The sequence below is a fragment of the Lissotriton helveticus genome, chromosome 12 (genome assembly GCF_964261635.1).
Source record: "Lissotriton helveticus chromosome 12, aLisHel1.1, whole genome shotgun sequence".
Taxonomy (NCBI): domain Eukaryota; kingdom Metazoa; phylum Chordata; class Amphibia; order Caudata; family Salamandridae; genus Lissotriton; species Lissotriton helveticus.
The window spans coordinates 361,760,500-361,786,050 of NC_136073.1; the positions used below are offsets into that span (position 1 = coordinate 361,760,500).

The window sequence follows — 25,551 nt, forward strand, 5'->3', positions numbered from 1 at the left end:
CATATGATACTGAATGTTGGATGAGCTCAGAAGTGCGGTGAGAGGCTCCATGAACAGGCTGAAGAGAGTGGGTGGGAGGGAGGAGCCCTGAGGGACTCCTAGAGTGACAGGGAAGGACTTAGATATAGGTTGATTGACCTTGAATATTTGAGTTCTATTTTGGAGGAAGGAGGTGAACCAGCATAGGACGGATCCTGATAAGCCCATTCTATGCCTCAGGAGATCTAAGCTGTAGTGTTTACCTGTGTTGAATGCTGAAGATAGGTCAAGCAGGATTAGGAGGCAAGATTCATTTTGGTCCAGCATTTTTAGTGCATCATTCACTATGTGAGTCAGAACTGATTTGGTGCTGTGCCCCAGGTGGATGCCCGATTGGAAATGGTCCAAGAGGCAGGATTGTTAGATGTAGTTGCAGTATTGGGTGTGCACACATTTTACCAGGAGCTTTGCCAGAGTTGTATAATTAGTGATTGGGACGTAGTTGTTTTAAGTCTGTGTGGTCCGCTGATGTTTTTTTCAGGATGGGGACGCCTGCCCCGATTTTAGGCAGTCAGGGAGGAGGCCTTGAGTAGCAAGGCATCAACAATCTTGGTCCATAGTGGTAATATCGATGATTTGATCTCTTAGAAGAGAATAGAGGGCAGAGGATCGACAAAGTGCTTAGTGGGTGTCAATGCTGCAAGAATTTTGAGGATTTTGCCTTCGTTAAAAGCTTTGAAGGAAGTCCATGAGGCATTGTTTTTGAGAGTGAGTCTAGATGGGCTGGTGGATGAGACCCTACGGGAGGGGAAAGGATGGCGCTGCGAGAGAGAGAGTATGCTGCTCCAGAGTCCTCTGCATGTCGCTCTTCATATTTTCAGTCTTCTCGAGGATGAAGGAGGCAAATTACTCGCAATTTGGTAACAAACTGGATCCAGCTTGTGGAGGGTTGAGAAGGCCATTAGATTGTAGGTTCAAATAGGTTTTTAGCTTGGTCTAATTGGTTTATAAAGAAATTAGCTTTTGACCTTCTGATATTTTTGTAGTAAGAATTCCTAGTTGTTCTTAAAAGCTTGAGGTGATCGAGGGACGGAGAGTGTAGGAAGGTGGAATCTGACTATATGGTTACCCCAACTTTTTTCCTGGTGTTTTGCTGGTTTTCGACTTAGTTGGCCTGGGACCCTGCTATTCAGGGCCCCGGACTATCTGCTTTCTCTATAAAATGGACTCCATGTACTTTAGGTACATACCAGATTGGTTACTGGGTCACCCTTGTGAGCCCCTGTATAGTGTACCCTAGGTACCCAGGGCATAGGTGCACCCTAGGCCTACCAGGTGGTGCAGCATGTATTGTGCCACCCCTGGTTTGCCTTCCAAACGGACACCACAGGTCTGTTCACACAGCCTGGGTAAGGTGTCATAAAGAGTGCAGAGGGGTTGTATTTAGCTTAAATACATATATATTTGATATATACCTGTACATCTAATGTATCCATGGTCGAACTGATACAGTCAACCGCATTCTCAAAGGTCAAGACAATCTTGGAGAAGGTATTTGGTCTAGTCAGCTTGCCCAAAGAACTGAAAACAGATAACAGGCCTCCGTTTCAGGGGTAGGAGTTCCAAGAGTATCTGGCGCCCCTTTCCATCCGGCATGGGAAGGTGACTCCCCAATAGCCCCAAGAGAACGGTGATGTAGAACGGTTCATGAGGACCCTGAACTGAGAACTCCGAATAGGGGTAGAACAGGGGAGAAGACACAGAGTGCTCCCTGCATCGCTTCCTGAGGGCCTATAGACAAACACTGCACAGTACCACCAGTTGTGCACCAGCGGACCGCCTGGCCAAAGACCCACAGTGGACAGCATTCTGACTAGCCCGAAGTGGCAACCCCCCATTTTATTCATCCAGGCCACGCAGGAAAAGAGAAGAGCCACCGAAAACCAAGCGAGTCTGGTCAGAAGGGCTGTGGCCCCTAATCACCAGGTGGGAGATAACGTCATCATGCGGGATGCCATCCAGCATAGAAGCTCCATACCCCCTTTTATGCTGACATGGCAGGTGATGAGAAACAGTGGCACAATGGTCACTGCCCAGAGGGGACACCATACAGCTGTGAGGAATGTGGTCTGGTTTCAGGGGCGGCTCTAGGCTCATGGCAGCCCTGGGCAGGGAGCGTAGGTAGGGGGCCCCGGAAGAGCTGGTCCGGGCAGGGCGGGGGTGGTTCAGGGTGTTTGGAAGTGGAACTGAGCCGGAGGCCACCAAATCCCTGCCAGGGACTGCCACGCAAATATGTATCCATCCTCAGAGGATTATTATATTAAGGATATATATTGGCGTGGCGGCCCCTGGGGTTTGGTGGCCCTGTGCAAGTGCACAGCTTGCACATGCCTAAGGCCGCCCCTGCTGGTTCAAAAGGGTAAACAACCCAACAATAGTGTCCGGTGAAATGTTGGGTGAAAGCGAAGATGCCAATCGAGAAGGACTGTTTTGCCAAAGTCGCCAACGGAGGACACACACGTGAGGGCCCAAGATGCTAAAACCTGTCTAAGTGGCCGCACTTCAGCAGCTCCCATTGTCGCCGTACGGACCAATACCTTGGCAAAAGGGGGCCTGGACGTTCCCTGTCTGGTGAGCAGGAGTGAAGAAGGGGTCAGAGGTATGATCTTCACCCCAACCCTGTACCTAGCCAGAGATTGACAGACTACGTCTGCCAGTTGTGGGTGTCTGGGGAGCTGGGCACATGTGATCGTAGAGTGCCACCCGGCCCCTACTATAAAATGTTGCCCCATGCTGTCCGAGGTCCGTCCACCGCCCACGGATATAAAGGGGACAGTGGTCGCACGTGGGCCCTGGTGAGACCCAGTCAGACACCATGTATGTGTGGAATTATTTATTGCAGCGCGCTGCATCTGCAGTAAGCCGATTCTGTGTCCACCAGGCCAAGGACAAGACACATAGGACTATATAAAAGATACAATATATCCTGCTTCTCACAAGATTTCCTAAAATAATGTAAAACATAGTACATATCACTACTAAAAAGCTATGTACTCAATTTCTTTGACTGTGTCTGAAGAATTCGTGGACGGTGGGAGTCGATTAAAAAGAGGCTGGTATTTAATTTTAAACATGAAAACTTGCTAAATCACTGATCTATCAAACTTGTATTAAATAAACGAATTTGTGTCTGTAAATAAACACATTCCTCAAATTATAACAGGTATGTGCATAGATTGGAAGCACGCACAACTGAAGGGGGAAATTCTCTTGGTTACCTAGGATGCAAGTAGACTGGCCTGTAGGTGGCCCGAAGCCTCATCTATCGGATTAGCAAATCATCCGTTTGTAAACATTGAGCATTGTGTTAGGAGTACAAACAAACCCGCCTCATGGCGCATCCTGTGCCTGACTCTAATGTGGACGTCTCTGAAGACTTGCCGCGCTCGCGCTTCTGCGCAGTCGCAGTTCGGCTGGCGGACCCTGATAGTAGTCGACGGAATGAAGAGGCTACGGTTCTCCGTGATCGGGGCTTTCTCCGCCTCGGGGCCATGCCGTGCCGCGAGCACCACGGCTCCTGCCCCGCATGCCCCCGGGGGTCCTCCTCGGCCGCGCACTCTGACCCTGCAAAGCATGAACCCCTGCGTGCGCGCCGTGGAGTACGCGGTTCGGGGTCCCATCGTCTGCCGAGCCGGGGAGCTGGAACGGGAGCTGCTTGGGGTGAGTATGGAGCGCCTCCCCCCAATCTAAACCCCTCATTTCATAACTGAAAACATATCACTCGCCCCTGTTCATGCTGGTGTAGGGCCAGAGAGCTGGACGTGTAATAAATGGTGTTTGCTCGCCTTCATTCATTCATTCCTCGTCAGCTGCTTATCTCTCCCTGGGTACTTCCTCCGCACGGATAAATAAATAAGATTTGAAAGGTGAATGCAAAATAAAATTCGGTGTACATTTTGCCCTTCAGCTTTTACTTATCACACCAGCACGAGTACTAACTAGTTCACACACGTTAGTTGAGGCTAGAGGGGCGTGCCAGTATGGGGAGGGTCCTGAAAGTTGTGCGCTTTGTATGGCCTGAGCACGGAATTGCTGTCACACGCTGTGGTGGTTTCATCATCCAGGCCTCTTGCGCATCCCTTGCTGCGCGTAGGTCTCTGTTGGTATGCAGTCACTGCACTAGCTTCACCCCATGAGGCTTCGTAAAGGAGAAAGTTAAACGTTCATCCACATTTTAAGAATGAAAGCGCCATCTATGTCCAGAGTGTGCGATCGTTAGCTCGGTGCATTCTGTCAATTTTATGTATAGGGAAACTGACTTTTCAAACTTTATGAAACTGACACACATTGTACTAGGTAAGCTGTTCCCAGGCAGATCTGAATCCTATAACGGGAATGAATTGCATAACGTTGCAGACTAGCTCCATCTCTACCGCTATATTTTTGCAGGTTATTAATAATCTGGTTAATGTTGCAATTGCCAATGCCGTCGTTCAAAATGTATAACTGACTCGTACTCGATGGTTTGATATCATTAGGGAGGGTATCCACGGCCTACCCTGGGATGTGGTACATGGAGCAGAAATCCATTTTCAAGTATATCTAGGCGACAGTCTCTTGCAGGGCTCAAGTCCTAACAAGCATTGGCATAGCCAATAGGTCTCGCCTTTGGGACCTTATAAGTGTTTAGCCATGCAACAGTTAGTGTTGTTGCACCAAGGATATTGTGCTGCATATCTAAATGCTTATAAGGTCCCAAAAGCGAGACCTATTGGCTATGCCAGTGCTTGTTAGTTTAATGCTGCTGTGATACAGATTTGCCATTAATTGCCCTTTAATGCCTCTGTTGTTATTTAGTAAGACTTGTAGTGGGAGGAAGTTAAAGTATGCTGCCAGTATTGTGCCATATATTTTAAAGACTATTTTTAAGCATTAGCAACTTGGCATGGCTAAATCAACTCTAATTGCTGTCCTAGAATTCTTGAATGGGCTCAACCATTCCCAGATAATTGTCCCTTTGTGTTTTGTTATTGGATCGTGTGGCAAGTGAAAGGCCAACTTCTGAAGTTCTTGTATGGCATGTGAGTAGTGCACAGAACGGTGACTGGAAAAGGTGCTCCTGGGTACAGTAGCATTTAGGCAGGGCTTTAAGTGGGATGAAAAAACTGGGGGGGTCTCTCAAAGGGGCGTGGCCGATGTAATTAAGGGCGTGGCTTAAAAACAGTACATTAAAAATCTGTGTTTAGCATAGTGTGCCACCCAACTTGTATTTTGCTGTTTCTGTCATTGCATCCAGATATATGATACAACAAGTAACATCATACCTACAAGTCAGAACTATTGGCTTTGTCAATGGTTGTTAGGTGCATAAAATAAATAAGCAGCAACTATGTCTTGTATAGAATATTGAAAAAGCTTCCACTTAAAGCCCTGGTGACACCATGACAATGTTGCTGCTCTTGGCTTTTAAAAAGAGAAGGGAAATCCAGAGAGAAAATGACCCTTTAAATGATTTCCCTTCCCATACAAGGCTCATCTGGCATGACATCATGCCTTAACTTCTCCACTACTAGTGTCAGCAGGACACATCGATGTGCCTGCTGTCTCAAAACGGGTTTCTATCGGACTCTGTTTTGCGCTCTGGCACTTTTTTCTGGACAGCAGTGACAGACCGGAAACAAGCATTTACAATGCAACGGTTTCGCCTTACAGAAAGTTAGACACGCTTTCAGTTTTAGTAGAGGAGACCCCTTGCCTCCCACTGCAGCTGAAGCATTTCAGCGCTGTGAATTAACCCCCTCCTGGGAGAGTTAGCTCTACTTTTTCAGAGAACTTTTAAGGCATCTGCAAAGTGGACTCTGGCCCAGGGCCCCAGCCTTTCAAAGGGGGTGGGAGTGAAGGGGAGGTGTGGTGTGAAAGAGCCAGCTCTGTTCTACAGATTTTTGCGCTCATCACTTAGATTAATTTTTAAAGACAATCTTGGAAATAGTTTATTTTTTTATTTATTTTTAATGTATATTACAGACATTTTGCAGACAAAATGTGTTATACAAGGAAGCCATAGCTGGATGGATTAGTGAAAGTATGAATGGATGAGTGAAGGGGTGAATGGAATGATGAGGGAAAGGATGGATAGATGAGTGAATGCAATGGGGGGCTGAGCAGAGAGTGCATCAGTGAAGGGACGGTGCAAGGAGAGGCTGAGGAGAGTGCAGCAGTGAAGGGACAGTGCAGGGAGAGGCTGAGGAGAGAGTGCATCAGTAAAGGGACAGTGCAGGGAGAGGCTGAGCAGAGAGTGCAGCAGTGAAGGGACGGTGCAGGGAGAAGCTGAGGAGAGTGCAGCAGTAAAAGGACGGTGCAGTGGGGGGCTGAGCAGAGAGTGCAGCAGTAAAAGGACGGAGCAGTGGGGGGCTGAGCATAGAGTGCAGCAGTGAAGGGACGGTGCAGTGGGACTGAGGAGAGAGTGTAGCAGTGAAGGGATAATGCAGTGAGAGGCTGAGGAGAGTGCAGCAGTGAAGGGACGGTGCAGTGGGGAGGAGGAGTGAGTGCAGCAGTGAAGTGACGGTGCAGTGAGAGGCTGAGGAGAGTGCAGCAGCGAAGGGACGGTGCAAGGAGAGGCTAAGGAGAGAGTGCAGCAATAAAGGGACGGTGCAGGGAGAGGCTGAGGAGAGAGTGCATCAGTGAAGGGACGGTGCAGGGAGAGGCTGAGGAGAGAGTGCAGCAGTGAAGGGATGGTGCAGTGAGAGACTGAGGAGAGTGCACCAGTGAAGGGACGGTGCAGGGAGAGGCTGAAGAGAGTGCAGCAGTGAAGGGACGATGCAATTGGAGGCTGAGCAGAGAGTGCATCAGTTAATGGACGGTGCAGGGAGAGGCTGAGGAGAGAGTGCAGCAGTGAAGGGATGGTGCAGTGAGAGACTGAAGAGAGTGCAGCAGTGAAGGGATGGTGCAGTGAGAGGCTGAGGAGAGTGCAGCAGTGAAGGGACAGTACCGTGAGAGGCTGAGAGAGAGTGCAGCAGTGAGTGATGGTGCAGTGGAGGAGTGAGGGCTGCAGCCTGGATGGGGGGGCTGAGCAGAGAGTGAAGCGATGGCGCAGGGAGAGGCTGAGGAGAGAGTGCTGCAGTGAAGCGATGGTGCAGTGAGAGGCTGAGGAAAGTGCAGCAGTGAAGGGACGATGCAATGGGGGGTTGAACAGAGAGTGCATCAGTGAAGGGACGGTGCAGGGAGAGGCTGAGGAGAGTGAAGGGACGATGCAATGGGGAGCTGAGCAGAGAGTGCATCAGTGAAGGGACGGTGCAGGGAGAGGCTGAGGAGAGTGCATCAGTGAAGGGACAGTGCAGGGAGAGGCTGAGGAGAGAGTGCAGCAGTGAAAGGATGGTGCAGTGAGAGACTGAGGAGAGTGCAGCATTAAAAGGACGGTGCAGTGGGGGGCTGAGCAGAGAGTGCAGCAGTGAAGGGACTGTAACAGGGAAGAGACGGTATAGTGGAGCTGAGGAGAGAGTGAAGGGATGGTGCAGTAAGAGGCTGAGGAGAGTGCATCAGTGAAGCGATGGTACCGTGAGAGGCTGAGGAGAGAGTGCAGCAGTGAGTGATGTTGCAGTGGAGGAGTGAGGGCTGCAGCCTGGATGGGGGGGGGCTGAGCAGAGAGTACAGCAGTGAAGCGATGGCGCAGGGAGAGGCTGAGGAGAGAGTGCAGCAGTAAAAGGACAGTGCAGTGTAAAAATAAAAATATGCCTTACCTCTAACATAAACTAAAATCAACATACATACCTGTCTGAACAACTCCGTGCACAGCGGTGCACATCGCTGAAGGGAATCGCCACGGGCCATGTTGAACCTAGAAAAGAGAGAATAAACATAAGATTAGCAAACAAAAAACAAAATGCTTACCTCTGAACGAAAACAGAGACAGAGAGTGAGGTAGTGAAAGAGAGTGAAAGTGACTTAGTGATATAGAAATAGAGAGAGTGAGGTAGTGAGACAGAGAGAGTGAGGTAGTGAAAGAGTGAGTTAGTGATGGAGAGTGATTTTGGTGGTAGTGAGATAGAAACAATGAGTGATGTTGTGACATAGTGAGATAGAGAAGGACTGAGGTAGTTTAAGAGAGAGTGAAAGTGACTTAGTGAGATAGAGAGAGAGTGAGTTAGTGAGATAGAGAGTGACGTAGTGAGTTGGAGAGAGAGAGTGAGCTAGTGAGATAGAGAGTGAGTCAGCGAGAGAGTGTTGTAGTTATTTTTTGAGTGAGTGACTTGTGTTATAGTTGAGAGTGATATGGAAAAAGATAGAGTGATGTTATGGAGAGAGTTAGTGAGAGAGAGAGTGAGATAGTGTTATAGATATAATTTGAGTAGTGATGTAGTTATTTTTGTTTTGTGGGAGAGTGAAGTAGATATAGAGTGAGGTAGTGAGAGAGAGTGAGGTAGTGAAAGAATGAGGTAGTGAGGGTGAGAGTTGTGCTGTATTGAGATAGAAACAGAGAGATGTTGTGAAGTAGTGAGCTAGAGAGAGAGTGAGGTAGTGTATGAGAGAGTGAAAGTGAGTTAGTGTATTTGAGAGAGAGAGAGAGAGAGAGAGAGAGAGAGAGAGAGAGAGAGAGCGGTAGTGAGATAGAGAGAGAGTGAAGTAGTGAGTGAGAGTGAAGTAGTGAGTTAGTCTCATGCGCTGTGGCTGTGTCTGATGGCACTCAAACACTCAACCCAACCCTACCCAACTTGGAACAGCCCACCTGGCAGTCAGGGTCCAGCAGCAGGTAGGCAAGTACCAGATCAGGTTTCTTAACGTATTTGTCACCCTAGAGAATCTGAAGTTTCCCTTAACCCTGGAGGCCACATTGTTCCAAAGGTTACCTAAATAACTTGGCCTGTGGCCATTTGAAGATACCTCGGTATTCCTAACACAATACACACATTCCCCATAATCCCAACAGAGACAAAACATGTGGCTACGATTAGCCAGTCCTAAAATGCATGCAGAGCCACTAAATTATGTGATTCTATAGCGTGGACGCAGCGCTTTCAACATAATTATAGATTTGCCTCTTTTGCCACATATTCCATCATCTTCTGCATAATTTACAGATTTGCCAAAAGAAATAATTATTCTAGCTCAAACAGATCATAAATTAACAAAAATGTGGGGGCGCGAGTTGCCACGCAGAGGAAGGCCCTACCTGCGAAGTTCCACTGATCACATTTCGATTGCTTATTGCTGCATGTGAGTGATAAACTGTTACTAATAATTCGGAACCTTTGCCCATATAGTGTTAGCATGAAGCAAAAAGACAAAATAGTGCAAGAATACTGTCACAAGATGCGCTTCATTACGCCAGATAATCTGTCTTTTCTTGCTATATAATTTAGTTAACACTGAGCATAATTTGACCCCCGCCACTAAATTGCTGGTGCCCATGATACAGGATGATGAAAAAAGTTGCTCACGTAACCCGGAGCCCTGAAAACAAACCTTAACAGAACTGGCCACTTGCGACCTATTGGTTTATTTATCCACTTGGTAATCCCAATCGGGAACTGCAAGCCTTGTAGGCCCCTCAGCACCGTCGAACAGTTACAAAATATGCACACAAAAAATCCAAAGCCCTTTTAAACAAACAAGCAACTTTCAAAATAGGTTTATTTGACTTTTACTAGACTTATGGCTCAAAACATCACAGAAACATCTGAACCAATTGAGGTGCCACGAATGCCTAGTTTTGATGCGCCTGTCTTGTGCACTGAGACACATTCTATTCTTTGACTGACTCTCAAAGTCATTCTCAGAGTGATTCTCAAACACCTGAGCGGTTCTCAGTGACCGGAGGAACCAATAGTTTAATGTTAGTATTGTTTTATAATAACTGCTCATCTATCAATAAATAATAATAAAGTACCACTGGACTGCACTAGTAACATATTAGGGTGCAATGGGCCTCAATTCAAGCAAGAGAAATTACTCCTCCAGCCTCCGCATGTGGAGTGAAAGAGAGACATGGTGGTGGTTCAGTGGACCCATCATACACCTGTGCGCAGGTGCCGCTGCACCTGTTGCACTAATAGCAACTGCTGCACTTAGGTAGCTGCGTCTCTGCACAGTGCCAAGGATGGACGTCCGACATTTTGTTGTATGCAACATGATTCGTCTAGTTTTCAGTTTTTCACTTTAACTAGTCTAGATTTTTTACTATATATAATCGACGCATTCTTTTGCTGGCGAATTCCCAAGGCTGTACTTTCGCCATTGCTGTGACAACGTATGTTTGAATATGTAGTGTAAAGTATATTCGTAACCAACGCTCACGCCATCGCCTCGCAGTAGGCCCTGGCTGCTCGGCTACTGCTAACCCCGGGGTGTGAGGGGGCTACCAATGGAAACTAATGGAGGTGTCGTGGATAACCTTCCCAAGTGGTAGTACCCGGTCACCGGGGCGAGCGGTGAGAAAGGACCGTTGTATTACAACCTGATAAGTGCTCCCCTTTAAACCCCCATGCTTATATATAAAACCTGACTCTTCTCCGCAACCCCCAACCCCGGTGTCATCAAATAACCGAATCACCGCCCTCCTCACCACCGCTCCCCTCACGCCACTACCTAAAAATCGCCCTCCTTTGCCCTAGCCACTTTCCATCTCTTTATCCTATCTCCAGCAAATCACCTCCCTGTTTTCACACAACCATCTCACTGCACCAAATCAGTCTCTCTCCTTCGCCCACCCCCTCATAGTACCGCACTTTCTCACTCCTAAACCACGTCCCTTCCTCTTCCCTACTCTCCCTGACCACCATGCACCCTACCACACCACCAAACCAGACCCATCGCCCAAAACTGACAAAACATCACTACTACGGCCTCAGTTCGCCCCCCCCTCCTCCACCTCCCCTGTATATCTGTCCCTTTTCCCTCAGTACTCCCTCAGTACTCCCAATAGCTCTTCTTCACCACTCCTTTCAACTGTCTCTTTCATCTCCCCAAACAAGTCTTCCTTTGCTCTCTCAAACCTATTCACCACTTCTCCCTTCATCCTTCCTTCTCCCCGCAGCCCCACACATCCCATTTCCTGCAACTTGCTCGAGACACCCACTACTCCTTCTACAACATCTTACATCACTTTCACGCCACCCCTCTCCTCCTCTACCACTCACCGCGCTGATTTACTACCACCAACATCCTTCCACCATACTCCCATAAACTACCCCTCCATCCACCCCACTGCTCCAAGTCCAGGTGAGCCTGCCCTTCTGCCCCCACCCCGGATATATCAGGCATTCCCCATACTCACCGCTCCATGGGGGCGCCGCTGCCTTCACACGAGAAGAAGGGTGGAAACTGCCGCATGTAATCCACAGTGCGCCTAGAGACGCGCTTCTCTGCGCCCCAGTGTCTAAGCCGCCAGTGCCCGCCTCTCTAGCTTCGGTGGCTGGGGCGGGAATGTGCGCGCGCCCACCTGTGGACCGCAGCAAGGCCCCCCGGGGTACGTTCAGGTCCTCCGCGCACCTGGCTCCCTCCTCTCCGGATCGCCTCGCGCTCACTCCACCGTTTCCCAGTCAACTGCTGCAGAGATAGCGGGGAGGCAGCCGCGCGCGAGGGTGGGGGCAGTGGGAGAAGACAGGAGCGCGAGAGGGTAGAAGGAGAGAGCAGCACGCGAGGGGGCGCCGCGCGCAGGAGGGGGCAACAGAAAAAGCTGCAAGGAAAGAGGCGGGAACGGCGGGGATTGTGAAGGAGAGGTCCTGAGAGGCGGGAAAGAAAGGGACAGATGGAGAGGTGACTGCACGAGAGAAAGAGAGAAATGTGAAGGCAACAGTATGGGAAAGAAGCGCACAACAGAGAGTGAGAAGAGACGGGCGGTAAATAAAAACAAGTCAGGTCCCGGGCCGCGCTGTGATTGGCTGACGTCACGGGGGTTTCCCGGCCGGCAGCCAATCACAGCGCGGCCCGGGAATGACGTCACGGGGGTGTCCCGGGCCGGCAGCCAATCGCAGCGCGGCCCGGGACAAAGGGGCGGGGCTTAAAAAAAGCACCAGAAACGCCCCCGAATCGCGTTTTCGAGAGAAAACGCGATTGACAGCCTCTGCCTCCCAATGGCTAGCCTCCATTTATGGAGCTAGCCAATTGGAAACAGAGGCTGTCCTAACCTCACTATTAGAAACAACAGATTTCGATCTGGGAGTGGCTTCGCCCCTCGCCAGGTTACGAAACCTAAAAAACGGACCTCTTGTGCCAGCTCACAAAACAGAGCCCGATAGAGACCCGTTTCCAGGCCCCCTTAAAAAAACTGCAGGTGCTCAGACCCGGTAAGACCCGGCCCACTTAAAGCCCTGCATTTAGGTTATCTGTGGAGCCGTTGATCATCCGCGAGGCAAAGCGATGTGTATTTAGAGACATGCAACAACGAAAGCTTTCACCAGTCTAGGATAGCACTAATGTTTTTTATCATCGAGTTTGCATGAACATGTTGTGTGACTGGGAGTTTTTGATGGCATCCATGTGTCTTATATTTGTTTATTACGCTCTTATGCCAAGGTGCTTTACGCAGCAAAGTCAGGTGGCAAAAGGCAGCGTGGGAAAATACAAATTAAAAACAGGTGGAACTATCTCAAGGGAGACTTTGTCAAGGAAGTAGCCCATCTTCCTAGATGTGTAAATATGGAAAGGGTTGTGGAGCAGTTTAGGCATGACAAGCAAGGATTCTAGTATTGGGGTCCTGTAAAGGAATGCTTGAAGCGTAGCGGACCAACTGCAAGGAGGAGGGGAACGCACATGGTAAAATGTGTTGTACAAGTTTGGAAAGATGATGAGATGGGCTAAGGATAAGTTTAAGAACCATACATAACAAGATTAGAGTCAGAAAGCGATCGGAAGTGAGCAAAGATAAATGAAGTGGGTTCATGAACATGGAGATTGGAGCAGTTTTAAGAGTTAGTGTTCAGTTTTCTACCACAGATCTGCGTGTTATGTACAATTAATGTTTGAAATAATATTTGTATATGTATATGGGTATATGTAATGTACTAAGACATTGAGGCACTCAAAATGAGTATGAGGCCAATAACTAAGGGAAAGATGGAGTGTTAGGATTAACAACAAAAATTGAGCGGAAGGTTCCCCTGGTTTACTTAAACACAGGTTGGGGGAATTTGCTGCAATTGGAAACGGTAGACCTGTGATTTTCGTGAAAGACTCTGTTGAAGTCAAGAGTCCTAGCTAGAAAATACCAATATCAGCACAAAACCTATTCACATGTGGGTCCTTAAAATAATAGCCACTCTTGAACATGTAGAAAAACTAAATATCAAGCACTATCCCAAGTGAAACAATATATTTTGATTTAAAATAGACATCTATCGATAAACAGGTAAACACACCAGAGGAATGAAAGTGTTAACAACATTTATTAAAATACCTCCCACTAGGGGTTACACTCTAGATAAAAACGATAAAAATGAACACATAAAGAGGTCAAAGTATGAAAGGTCGACGCTGCGTTTCGGTGTGAGTTTCAAATATTTACACCTTCTTCAGCACACTTTGACAGTTTCTTAAGTAATCTAAAAATTTAAAAACATCATTTTAGACACTATTATTTATAACACATTATCATGTTTCAAACATTTAAGTATACTAACTGGTGTATCTAGGGACGTATCATTTTTTACTACCTGTTATTCTAGGGATGTGCTTTTGGAAAGACTATTTTCAGTTGCTATGAATTAATAAACCACCATTATTTCTTTAACACATTAAGGTCTTAGGATGCCCTACTTTATAAGAAAATTCTGTACAAGCTAATCAAAATTTGTACCTGATGATATTCTCTTTTGGACATTGAGAGAGACTTCAAAATCAATAAGAGTCGTCTGTGCCTTCACTTTTGCTTAATGGCCTTAATGAAGGAATACATATTGAGAATAATTTTTAGTTGACATTTTTATTCACTTCGCCCCAGTTCAACTTATTTTTATACCATGCATATTACCTGATCTCAGTTATAATGCACGGTGAAGAACACCGGAGGAGCCACCGGATTTGTCAGAGTAAATATAGAAGATTGCCTCACGTCCTTTCTGCCTTTAGGATCAAACAGCTTTATTCACATTCAACGCTGTATTCTTTGGTTTATGATAAAACCTGTTAGGGTAAAGTTAACGTGTTGTAATAAACCACTGCAAACTTATGGATCACTCATGATATTTATATTTATTATCTACAGGGTCAAATAAGTTCAGTTTGATGTAGACAAATGCCATGTTTTAAACTTCCTCCTAGCTCCGTGTTTTACTGGCTGCATTATGCAAAGTATTGACAAAAACACTTGGAAAGTTCCCCTTGATTGAGCTTGACGGGACAAAATGCGATTCCGACATAGTCTGTTAGGCGCTGTTACTAACTTCCTAGGGTTTAACAGATATTAAATAAAGCACTGAATTTTGATCGGCTGCCTACGAAGCTAATTGCTAACATCTACTCGCTCGCTTACCAGTTTCTTGTGAGTCGGCCTCCCTGCTCCTCCGTGTTCCGCGTCATCCGGGTAAATAATTCACCGGATGCCGGACTGGGTTAAATACTCGCTCTTCCGAGATTAACCTGGAAGTGGACTTTTGGCATTAGGATTTTTTATCCAAGTTATTCCACGTTAATAAAATACGTTTCTATTTATGAACCAAAACTGGAAATAGAGGTTCACCTCTGTGTTCTTTATTATTTGCGCCGCGTTACAGTTTTTTATCGAGCAAACATGACCCGGAAGTACTACTCATGCGGGCGCGCTCGCATTTTTATGCTTTTTTATATTACTATTCGGCATCACAGGGACAAAACAGAAGTATACTAAATAAAATTCCTATTATGCTGAGCTTTATGTGTGTGTCTTGAGTCTACGATCGACACGCACCCAATTGCTACAAATTGACAGCCATTTTGGATTGGGTTAGTTTCAATTATCTTGTTTGTTTACACTGTGAGTTCCCCTTCGTGGTCTAAAGAATACGCATTTTTAAGACAAAAACAATTAGTAAGACCACGGTACAATGACCTACGTATTGTAGTGTTTGTGAAAACCCACTACCCAATGTTACATCAATGTTATACATTATATATGCACACTTCTTCATATGCTACAGGTGTACACAACATACCAATATATAGTAAACCATTTAGGCAATCCAAGTATACCAAAGAATATACAAAGACAATTTACAACGCAAGTAGAACATGTTCATGAATCCAATGATATTTTAGATATCCAATATTGTTACTACGTACATGGTCTGACTAAATCTAGGGATTTTTTAGGAAATCTACAAAAGACATTTCATTAATCTGATCAAGACATTTACCATCGACATGTTCATAATATTAGGGTCTCCATAGTAGATACACTATGGATTTCATAGCCTTGACTAGAGCTGCCTTATTGTCAATGATAGGAAAATTTCTGTACCAGCGATGTTTGTCCTTACATAATGAGTTTTTCCCATTCCTCTCTATTGTTCAACCCTGTTCTGAATGTATTAAAAAGGGACATAAAGAATTGTTCTCTCCTTTTCCTTTTCATCTGGATATCTCCTCCTCTTAGGGTTTGCTGTATAACCTCTATGCCGCACCATTTTAGGTCCTCAATTTTGTGATTATGAGACAACCAGTGCTCAACTAGAGGCGCTGTTCTTTTTTTAGTTCTTATTGCTGATTTGTGTTCGGTTATCCTAGTTTTAATTTCTCTGGATGTTTCACCAATGTAAGCTTTGTTGCAGGGACACAGTATAAAATAAACTAAATTTTTAGTTCTACAGTTGATGAAGCTTTTTATTTTATGTCTAATACCATTGTGTTCAATTATGTCTGTTTTCATTAGATTAGCACAATTAGTGCACATATTGCAACAGAAGTTACCCACAGGCAGGGTTTTTTTATCCATAGTGCGTTGATTTTCTAATCTATCATCCCTAAAGGTATGGACTAAACAGTTCCTCACTGTTTTATTTCTACGGAAACTGAACATTGGTTTGGCAAGTTTTTCTCCATCATTTTTACTCAATAATGACCAGTTTCTATTGATTATATTCTTTACTTTGTTACTGGCTGCACTAAAATTAGTCACAAATATCAGTCTGTCATTTGATTTATCTTTTTGTTCATGTTCTTTTGAGAATAAAGACTCCCTGTCGTAGTATTTGGCACGTTTATATGCTCTTCTGATTAGATGTTTAGGGTATCCTCTTTCTTTAAGTTTATCCGATAGGATATCCGCATGTTTATTAAAATCTTGGATGTCTGTGCAGTTTCGTCTTATTCTTAAGAACTGACCAAAAGGAATATTATCCTTTTGGCTCCTGGGGTGGTTGCTATTATAATGCAATAAAGTATTGCGGTCAGAGGGCTTTGAATACAGTTCCACTCCTAGACACCCATTTTTGGCTTTAATCCTGATGTCTAAAAATTCAATACTCTCTTTGTTGTGTTGAGAGGTGAAGTGAAGGTTCGTGTCACCAAGATTAAGCCAGCTAATGAAGTCATCCAGATCTTCTATGGTTCCAGTCCAGATGAAAAAAATATCATCGATGAACCTCGACCAACAAGTGATGTTTTCGAAATATGGGGCTGCGTCATTAAAGATGTGCTTGTTTTCAAACGCAGCCACATATAAGCAGGCCAGGCTGGGAGCACAGGTGGCTCCCATACTGGTGCCCTTGACCTGCTTATACAAATCATTTTTAAACAGAAAGATGTTGTTTTTCAAAATGATGGTCACACATTCGATTATAAATGACGCATGGCTATTAAGATCTCCTGTACCATTATTGAGAAGACCCTCTAACATCTTGATCGTATCATCCTGAGGGATGTTAGTGTAGAGGGCTTCTATATCTAACGTCACTAGCCATTGGTTTTGAATATCATAAGGATGACCTTCTACCTTATCTATAATGCCCGTTGTGTCCTTGATATAGGCCTGTTGGACGGTTACCAGGGGTTGTAAGAATTTGTCCACATATTTGCTGAGTGGCTCTGTTGCGGAATTGATGCTAGAAACGATGGGCCGCATCGGTGGATCTGCTAGGTTTTTATGAACCTTTGGCAGTCCATAGAGTGCCGGGATTATTGGAGCTTTGTTTTTAAGGAATCTAAATTCATCCTCGCATATTATTTCGTCGTCCTTGGCAAAATTTAGTAAATTGTTTACTTTAAGAATCAAAGCATTCCATTCGTTTCTATTTGATTTACAATAATGCTCAGTGTTGTTTAGGAGGAGCATCATTCTTCTATTGTAGTCTTCGGTGTTCATTAGAACTATGCTCCCTCCCTTGTCACCGGGTTTTATTGTTAGGCTTTTGTTATTTTCAAGGTCCCTAAGTGCCAGATTTTCAGCTTTGGTTAGATTATGGTTGCTAGCTATAGATTGTCCAAATAAGTCTGATATGTTACTTTCTACGACCTGTTCAAACAAATCGACTTGTTTGTTGACCATGTTAATTGTAGGGGTCCAATCTGATTTTGGTTTCAGGCCTGATTTGTTGACCGACCGAATTGGTTGTTCTTTGTTTTTAAAAAAATCATGTAACCTCACTTTCCTAAAGAAACCTCGGAGGTCTCTTTCTAGATTGAATTTATCTAGTCTTGTAGTTATAGCATATCCAAGGCCCTTTTCTAGAACTGATTTTTCATGTTGGGTTAGGACAACATTTGATAAATTAATAATTGCAGCTTTTTTATTTTTTAGTCCCATTTGGACTGACTCCTGGTTTTCATGTACGGCCTCTTTTGCTGTGGAGGTTGAGGGTAAAAATTCGCTCTCCCTCTGCCTCTCCCCCGGTTTTGAGTACCTCTTTGGGCTCGCTGGTCCAAAAAAGGCAGGGAGCTCTGGTTAGAAGGATTATCATTGCTATTAGTATTATCAGGGTTTGTTTCATTATCGGATTCGGCACTTGTATATGAGGAATCAGAAAAGGTCACTCTCTTTTTTGGGTAGAATCTTTTTGGTTGTTGCCATTGATTACGGTTAAAATGTTCCTCTCTGGGTCTATCGAAGAAATCCTTCTGGGTGTAAGGATATACTACTTCTATATTATAAGTGGCCACATCTTTTCTGAATTTATTTGATTTTTTGTTAAGGAGATAATCCTTGTAGCCAGAGACATCCTTTTGGATATCTTCAAGTTTCTTCTTAGCATCATCCAATGCTGTATTCCCTTGTAGTTTAATTTCAAGTTCTTCAATTTCTTTTTTATCGATAATCAATATAGCAGTGGCTGTTTCAATAATAAGCAACATCCAATCCCTACTACATCGATTGGATTAATACATACAAGTGCCTTTTTTACAGTCACAGAGGCCCCTTAGGTGTTTGTTGAGGGCAGTGGTCCATCCAGTAGAGAACATAACGCTTGCGACTCTAAAATAATGGAAACAGTAAACTGTTAACTCCCTTTAGTTTTCAATCACAACGGTCAACTTTCTTTGTTGTTACTGACCGCCTTTAGTGCAAGCTTCCTATCCCTTTCTTGATTGTTGCATCCAGATTTCCGTACCACGTGTCTTGCCCAGGAGTGAATCCCATGACAAATGTAAGGGTGTTCAGGAACATGGTGCACCTATTTTCCGGAACAGTTTTATTGTTTGGGTAGCAGTTGTTTACACGATCAGCACTCCTGTGTGTATGGCGGTTTCTGTGGCCCATTCTCAGGCTGGTGTAGCTTGTACAGCTGCTGCGTCCTGCGTGTTATGCCTGCTGTTAAGGCAGTTACAATGAAAGAGTTCAGTAATGGACCACCTTTGCTGGTGGAAATCTGTGTTATGGCGATTGAATGCTGTGGTGGCTTATTGCAGATCTTTTAGACTGACAAGTAGTGCAGACAGGAGAGCAGTATTGGCCAAGGAAGAATGTATTCATAAACAAAAGGAGTAAGTTCATACCAAGGAAGCGGTTGTGTCTGGATGTGAGAGCTAAAATCTACCTACATATCTGTGATGACAGGTAATGTCTTTTTAATTGCTGTGCATGAAATATGTGTGGCACGTAGATAAACCTGATGCTTTGGAAACACTGATATTACTGCTTAAAATATGTAGACTGTCTGGGTGTTCAGGTGGTCACATTAGAATGTATAGACACCCCCCCCAAGCGGGGCAAGGACCTCATATCCAGGGAGAAGAATCTGAATACCATAGGTGGATCGCTTTTACATGATGGCATTCTGCCAAGGGCATTCCTCATTGAGGCCAAATTTCACAGAATTCAAGAAAAAGATCCAGAAGACCTCTCTCTTTTTTCGGAGATTTATGGGATCGATCCCTGGTTTGGCATGGATTTTCTCAAGAGTAAACCATCTCAATTCTTTCTCGGTATGTTCTTTCTCCATCCAGTGAGATACAATGGGGGTATTGGTTTTCATGTTCCTTATATTTGATCGATGATCACTGATTCTAAGGCGACATTCGCGTCCTGTTTCCCCCACGTAGGGTAGATTACACAGGCAGAGTATTATTTGGACCTCATATCCCAGGTAAAATTACAACTCAACTTTTCCAAATATGTATTAAATACCCATAGTAATTGTCAATAGTCAACCATCTGAGCACAATAAATTCTTAAAAGTCCATTTCCTCTGCGCATCAACTCCAATGTTTGTGACGAACCACGTTGTTTCGCTGACTTTGAGGATTCATGAACTGATATGATCGTGGGGAACATTGGTTAGCACTTGAGTTATTATGGAACGGGGAAAGGAGAACGTTTAGAGTGGAAGTAATGTGAAGGGTTTAGGGCGTTTTTTGCAAACTGTTAGTGACCTAAATGTTTCCGAAGGATTGGGTTGGGTAAATAGAGAGAGGTACCGATGATGTTAAAGGGGAATGATGGAACATGTACATTGGGAGTTAAATAATAGTTACATATGAATGGAGGGTGATAAGAAAAAAAGAAAAAAGGTTATGCTACGATTGGGTGGAGGGATTGGCGCGCAATGCTAATAGTATGAGATGGGTATATTGTTAATAAAGGACTACACTGGAAAAATCGAGCAGCAATGCAAATGTGGCACATTGTTAGATCTGAATTTTAGTTTGCACTGTAAAATGTATACTCACGATGAGAATATTAATTGGTAATTGTTGTTGTTATTATTTATAGTGACCCCTGACGAAGGGCGCTTCGCAGCCCGAAATGCGTTGGGATTTTATTGCATAAATCACTGCTTGTGATGAATTTAGCATTTATCGTATTTTCACAAGAGGTCCGGATGGGTACAGTTTAAATACTAGAAACCTGGAGAAAGGCGTAACACTCCGAATGTGGATTTGAATAGAAGAAAAGGAAAAGATGAATAAAGAAGAGAAAATGGATATAAAAATGAATACACGGATTATATTGAAGGGACATGATCGCCAATATGGCGGTATACAGCTGTGCGTCTGGTTGGGGTAAGAGGTTGCCCCACATCATGATCCTGTATTATATGAAACATAAAACATATGGTTTGTGAATACGTATTATATGAACATGACTGATGGTTTTATGAACCTTTTTACTGCAACCTATTTTGGTCACTGAAGATGACGTGATTCCGTTCTTGATAGATAGCAGATGTTACAATGCTTCTAGTAGGAATGCAGTGATTGGAGAGGAGCAACCACAGAGGTGTTGGAATGAGGAGTCTTGCATGTGGAGTCACAAGAGTTTATCTATTTTTGAATTCTCAGTTTAGGAGGATAAAAGGTAAATATATGGGCTTTGTACGCACAAATTATGTGTGTGCGATTTTGAGCAGCTTTGACTAACCCAATAGCATTTCTTAACAGCGTTTCTCAGACTTTCATGTATGGTAGGAATGGTCAAAGTGGATATTCTTTTGTCAAAAAAGTTAGCAGGGCTTCCATTAACTGTTGAATCGTTGACACCTTCTACTATTTGCTAAAAAGATGTACATTCTGCGGCATGCATGGGTTAACTAATAAGGCTGATAAAAAAAAAAATTACGACTTACTACGATCACAATAATCTATTGCAATATTTTCTGTCTCACTGAATGCTTCTTGAGCACATAAAAAACAAGGAAGCTATCGGCCTCAGGAATGTGAAAGAAAGCTCTCGTATCTTGAAAGCTGATGACCCATGACAAGAGAGGAAAGCCATATGGCCCCTCTGCTCGTAAGCGCGCCCCCGTCCGCACACATGCACTCCAGCTCTAGGCCACAGTGGTAGCATTTTTTGAAGCTCTTACTAAAAGTCTCGCCAGACCGGCGCATGCGCTGGTTCAGATGAGACCTAAAAAACAGAAGTGGGGGGACTCGCCAAGTTAGGCAGAATGGGTGTGACATCACAGGAAGTGACATCACAACTCATGACCTCACAGGAAGTTACATCACATCTTAAGACCTCACATATGTTGAGCAGGTCTATCATGAGTACATTTTAACACATTACAATATTTAACAAATTAGATCTTGCATTGGGCTTCTGCCAAAATATTGTCAATCAATCAATCAGGCGTTTGTTAAGCGTGACTACTCAGCCGTAATGGTCTCAAGGTGCTGGGGGTTGGGGGGGGGGGTTAGCAGACTTCCGTCCATCAAAGTAGGGGTTCTGTCGAAGAGCCAGGTTTTGAGGTTTCTTGTGAAGATGGGGAGCGATGTTGTCTGTCTGAGGTGGAGCGGCACGGCGTTCCTGGCTTGGGCCGCGAGGAAGGAGGAGGAGCGGCCTCCCGATCTGGTCTTTCTGGTGCGGGGGACCACAGCATTGGAGAGCTGGGCAGATCGTAGGGTCCTCTGGGTTGCGTGGAATTTGAGTCAGCTGTTAAGGTATGCTGTTCCGATGTTGTGGAGGGCCTTGTGGGTGAGCATCTTGAAGGTGACTCTAGCTTCGATGGGGAGCCAGTAGAGTGTGCGCAGGTGCTGGGAGATGTGGCAGTGTCATGGCTGGTCGAGGACCAGTCTTGCGGCGGTGTTCTGGGTGTTCAGTAGCTTGGGGGTGAGGTTTTTATTTATTCCAGCGTAGAGTGCGTTGCCGTAATCGAGTCTGCTGGTGACCAGGGCGTGAGTGACGGTCTTTCTGTGTTCAAGGGGGATCCATTTGAAGGTCTTGCTTAGGAGGCGGAGAGTGTGGAAGCAGGAGGACGAGACAGAGTTGATCTGGCGGTCCATTTTAAGCTCAGAGTCCAGGATGATTCCCAGGTTGCATGGTGGTCTGTGGGGGTGGGCGGGCTTCTGAGTGCAGGGGGCCACCAGGTGTCGTTCCATGCGTCGGGGTTTGGGCCCATGATGAGTGCTTCTGTTATGTTTGTGTTTAGTTGTAGGCAGTTGTTTTTCATCCATTTGGCGACGGCTTACATGCCTTCTCGAAAATTGTGTCTGGTGGTATTGGGTTCGTTGGATAGGGAGAGGATGAGTTGGGCGTGGTCTGCGTATGACACAATGTTGAGTCCATAGGTTCTGACGATGGGGGCGAGCGGAGCCATGTAGATGTTGAAGAATGTAGGGCTGAGGGAGGACCAGGGGACTCCGCAGTTGGTTGGTGTAGGGTCGGAGAGGAAAGGGGGGAGTCGGACCCGCTGCGTTCTGCCGGAGAGGAAGGAGCAGATCCAGTTGATGGCATTGTCTTGGGTCGTGGAGTCTGCGTATTGGGGTGTGGTGAGAGACTGTGTCGAACGCCGCTGAGTTGTCACAACCCCAATGCAAAATCTGGGCCTCAACTTATACATTTTTTAAAACCCCGCCACAATATAATTAAAATGTTTTGAGATTTGTGATATTGGGTACTAAGTGATACATGATTTGAATAATTTCCGTTGGGATCAACTTTGTTCTGTACCAAGTGTCACCCAGGTCCTACGGCCTACTGGGTTACCCCATTGTTTTGTTACAATGAAATTGGCAACAAGGAGAAACGTAGCTGTTAACCTGTTCTGCTTAATTGGTTGCAATGTCTGTGTTTTAAAATCTCTTATGGGGTTAAGGCACCTGCTGCAGAGATCTTGAATGGCAGCTAAGTCTCAGGGAATAATAATAATGGTAAGATAACTCTGGTGAATAACGTATTTATTGGAGAGATCTGTGTTTTGCCTAGTCTTGAATGAAAATAGCATAAGGGTTAATATGTGTTGTGAAAATCATATTATGTATGTAAAACACAGATGCTCGATTTTTATTTTATGGAAATGGGTTACTGCTCTTAACACACACATCCTTTTGTTACTTGCAGTTCATAAAATGTAATCTTTCTAATGTAGCACAGTGAGGTATAAAGGACATGTGGCTCCTACACCTCATTACCCTCACATGTAAAACATCCTTATATTGATGTACACACATGTGATGTGAAGCGATCTGACACCCTGCATTGGTTTGAGTAATTCCTACAGCTCTGTAAAGCAATAAAACAAAATACTGGTATTTAAATTGTTATTTGTGTGAATACTGGGGCAACCAACACATCTGACATTCGTACAGTGTATGCATATATACAGGAACTGAACAAAATCAAAAGCATTTCTCTGTTATTACCTGTGAAATGATAAGATGTGAGGCTTTGTTTCCCCTCCATTGTATCTAGGTGTGAGGCTTCCGATAGCTCCCAGCCAGGATACTCCAATAAAAAGAGGCCTAATGGCCTACTTTTGTTATGGGCGAAGCTGGAATCTGATAAGCCCCTCCCTGCCTGCACGTTGCTGCTCGTAACATAAGCAGACAACATGCAGGAGCTCCTGGAAGTGTGGTGTCAGAAAATAACAACGGGACGAGTTCAGCGTATTTCTGTGAATTCCGGGAGAAAGAGGAAAGAAATATGCACTCCGCTGAAAGTGGCCAGCTTTTCAGCGGGGTAGATGGCGTCTACCCTCTGAAAATAGTGGGTAGACAGCGTATACCCTTGTTTTGAGCCCTGGTCTCTTGCTTTTTTCTCAAATAGTTTCATTTGCTGTTTCTTGTTGTCTTTTACACATTTTTGTAGTTTTCATTGACAGTTCATCTAAATGCAGAATTGCTCAATTAAGCATACAAATATATTGTCTTTGTTTTAGAAATTGTAGCACTTGGTCATTTTTTTTTTTTTACGCTAGATAGCAAGCATATTGACTAGTGTGCTACAGGCATCCTGTGGCCTTGTTTAAGAATTCAAGATGAGCGCACAAAATAGCGTGCTCTGCCCACAGTCATTGCAGTAATTTTTTAAAACTAAGTTACAGATCTCCATTTTGTTTTTAGTGGTCCCACTGAGATGTCATCGTTGTAAGCTCTGTCTGAGAAACATTGAATCTTATCAGATTTCTACTTGACTACGCTGTTGGATCTTTGACCCGTTGTGTTCTGCATCTCAGTCCTCTTAAGTGCCAAAAATTGGGGCACTTAAATCCGGTAAAATCGTGCTCTGTAAATAACCCGGTAGTCACACCGTTTTGGTAATTTCCTAAATATTATAGTGGTGTTCAGTGGCGCAGTTCGATTTACCTTGTTTCTGTATGGTTGTAAGGAGGTGATTTTGAAGACTAATGCGTTTAAGGATTCTGCAGAAAATCTAGAGACTTCTTGTATCCTAAGGTGTTTACCTCAAAATATGGCCTAGTTTGTTAGCCTTGCATTGAATGTTAACTAGTACCAGTGTTCTTAGTGTTGGTCGCAATAGATTTTTTTAGTTTTTGGTTGATAAATAACTGCCTAGAACTCCTTTACATGGAAAAAGACTAGAAACCTTTCTTTTTGAAGAGCATCCAGGCAGTTTGAGGGATGATCAGTACTTCCAAGTTCATGTGTTTGCGTAGTATCTCAGAATGTAAGGTGTCATGTAGCCTGCTTAGTATGTTTTAACCTTTCGCTTGGACATAGATGACTCTGTGCTGGTGTTCCATTAGTATGTTACTGTTTGATTCTTAACAGGATCTGAGAGAAGTTAGCTGTTGTGTTGCCTGCTCTCACACGGGTGGCTTGTCTCCATATGGCTGAAATAAAATGTTTCTGATGAACTCTTCTCACAAGTGGAGATCACAACTTTGCTCTAAAGCAAAAGTAGGCTTAGCCTTCTAAATAGTTGCATTACAGGCAATGACATTTGTAAAACTGCACCTCTCTTAAATGTTGGACCTATAATTACAATGGTATCACCAAAAGTGAGTAATTCAGGGCATATTTCTGTTAAAGAGCAGAGAGAGGGGGTTCCGGGCTTCACAGTGCACATTTGCAAACCCCTCTCTGCAGACTTCCTCGTTTTACCTTAAGAGAGAGCTTTGCTAGCTATGCACGCATTTAGTAGGTGGAATGTATTAGGAGCATCCTGCTGGATCTTGGGGAGCGCCCTCATGCAGTTGGAGGCCATTGTGGCATAATCGCGCACACATTCATTTATACTTAGATTTTTCTTATATGCTGAATACTTTTGCCACACAGGTAATGTTATAATAACCAAATGCTTATAAAACATATGTAACAATGAGTCACAGGCACTGGCGTGTGTGTGGAATCACAAGGAGTAAAGTACAGTACAGGTACTAGAATGGATACTGTGTACTGCTTTCTTAGAGACAAGCATTTGCAATGCAATTGGTCTCGCATTTGCAATTCAATAGGTCTCGCATTTAAGAGAGTTTGAGTTATTGGCCTTGT

General features: G+C 44.6%; 1 protein-coding gene across 1 annotated transcript in view; it reads left to right on the forward strand.

Moving 5' to 3' along the window:
• The first annotated feature begins 3,420 nt into the window (after positions 1 to 3,420).
• The window catches only part of GPT2 (glutamic--pyruvic transaminase 2), a 209,393-nt gene continuing 187,262 nt past the window's right edge, over positions 3,421 to 25,551 (forward strand). Inside the window, exon 1 of the mRNA XM_078670687.1 lies at positions 3,421 to 3,699. Within this exon, the coding sequence (XP_078526813.1) occupies positions 3,481 to 3,699 (219 nt within the window). The 5' untranslated portion in view covers positions 3,421 to 3,480. The remainder of the gene's footprint in view (positions 3,700 to 25,551) is intronic.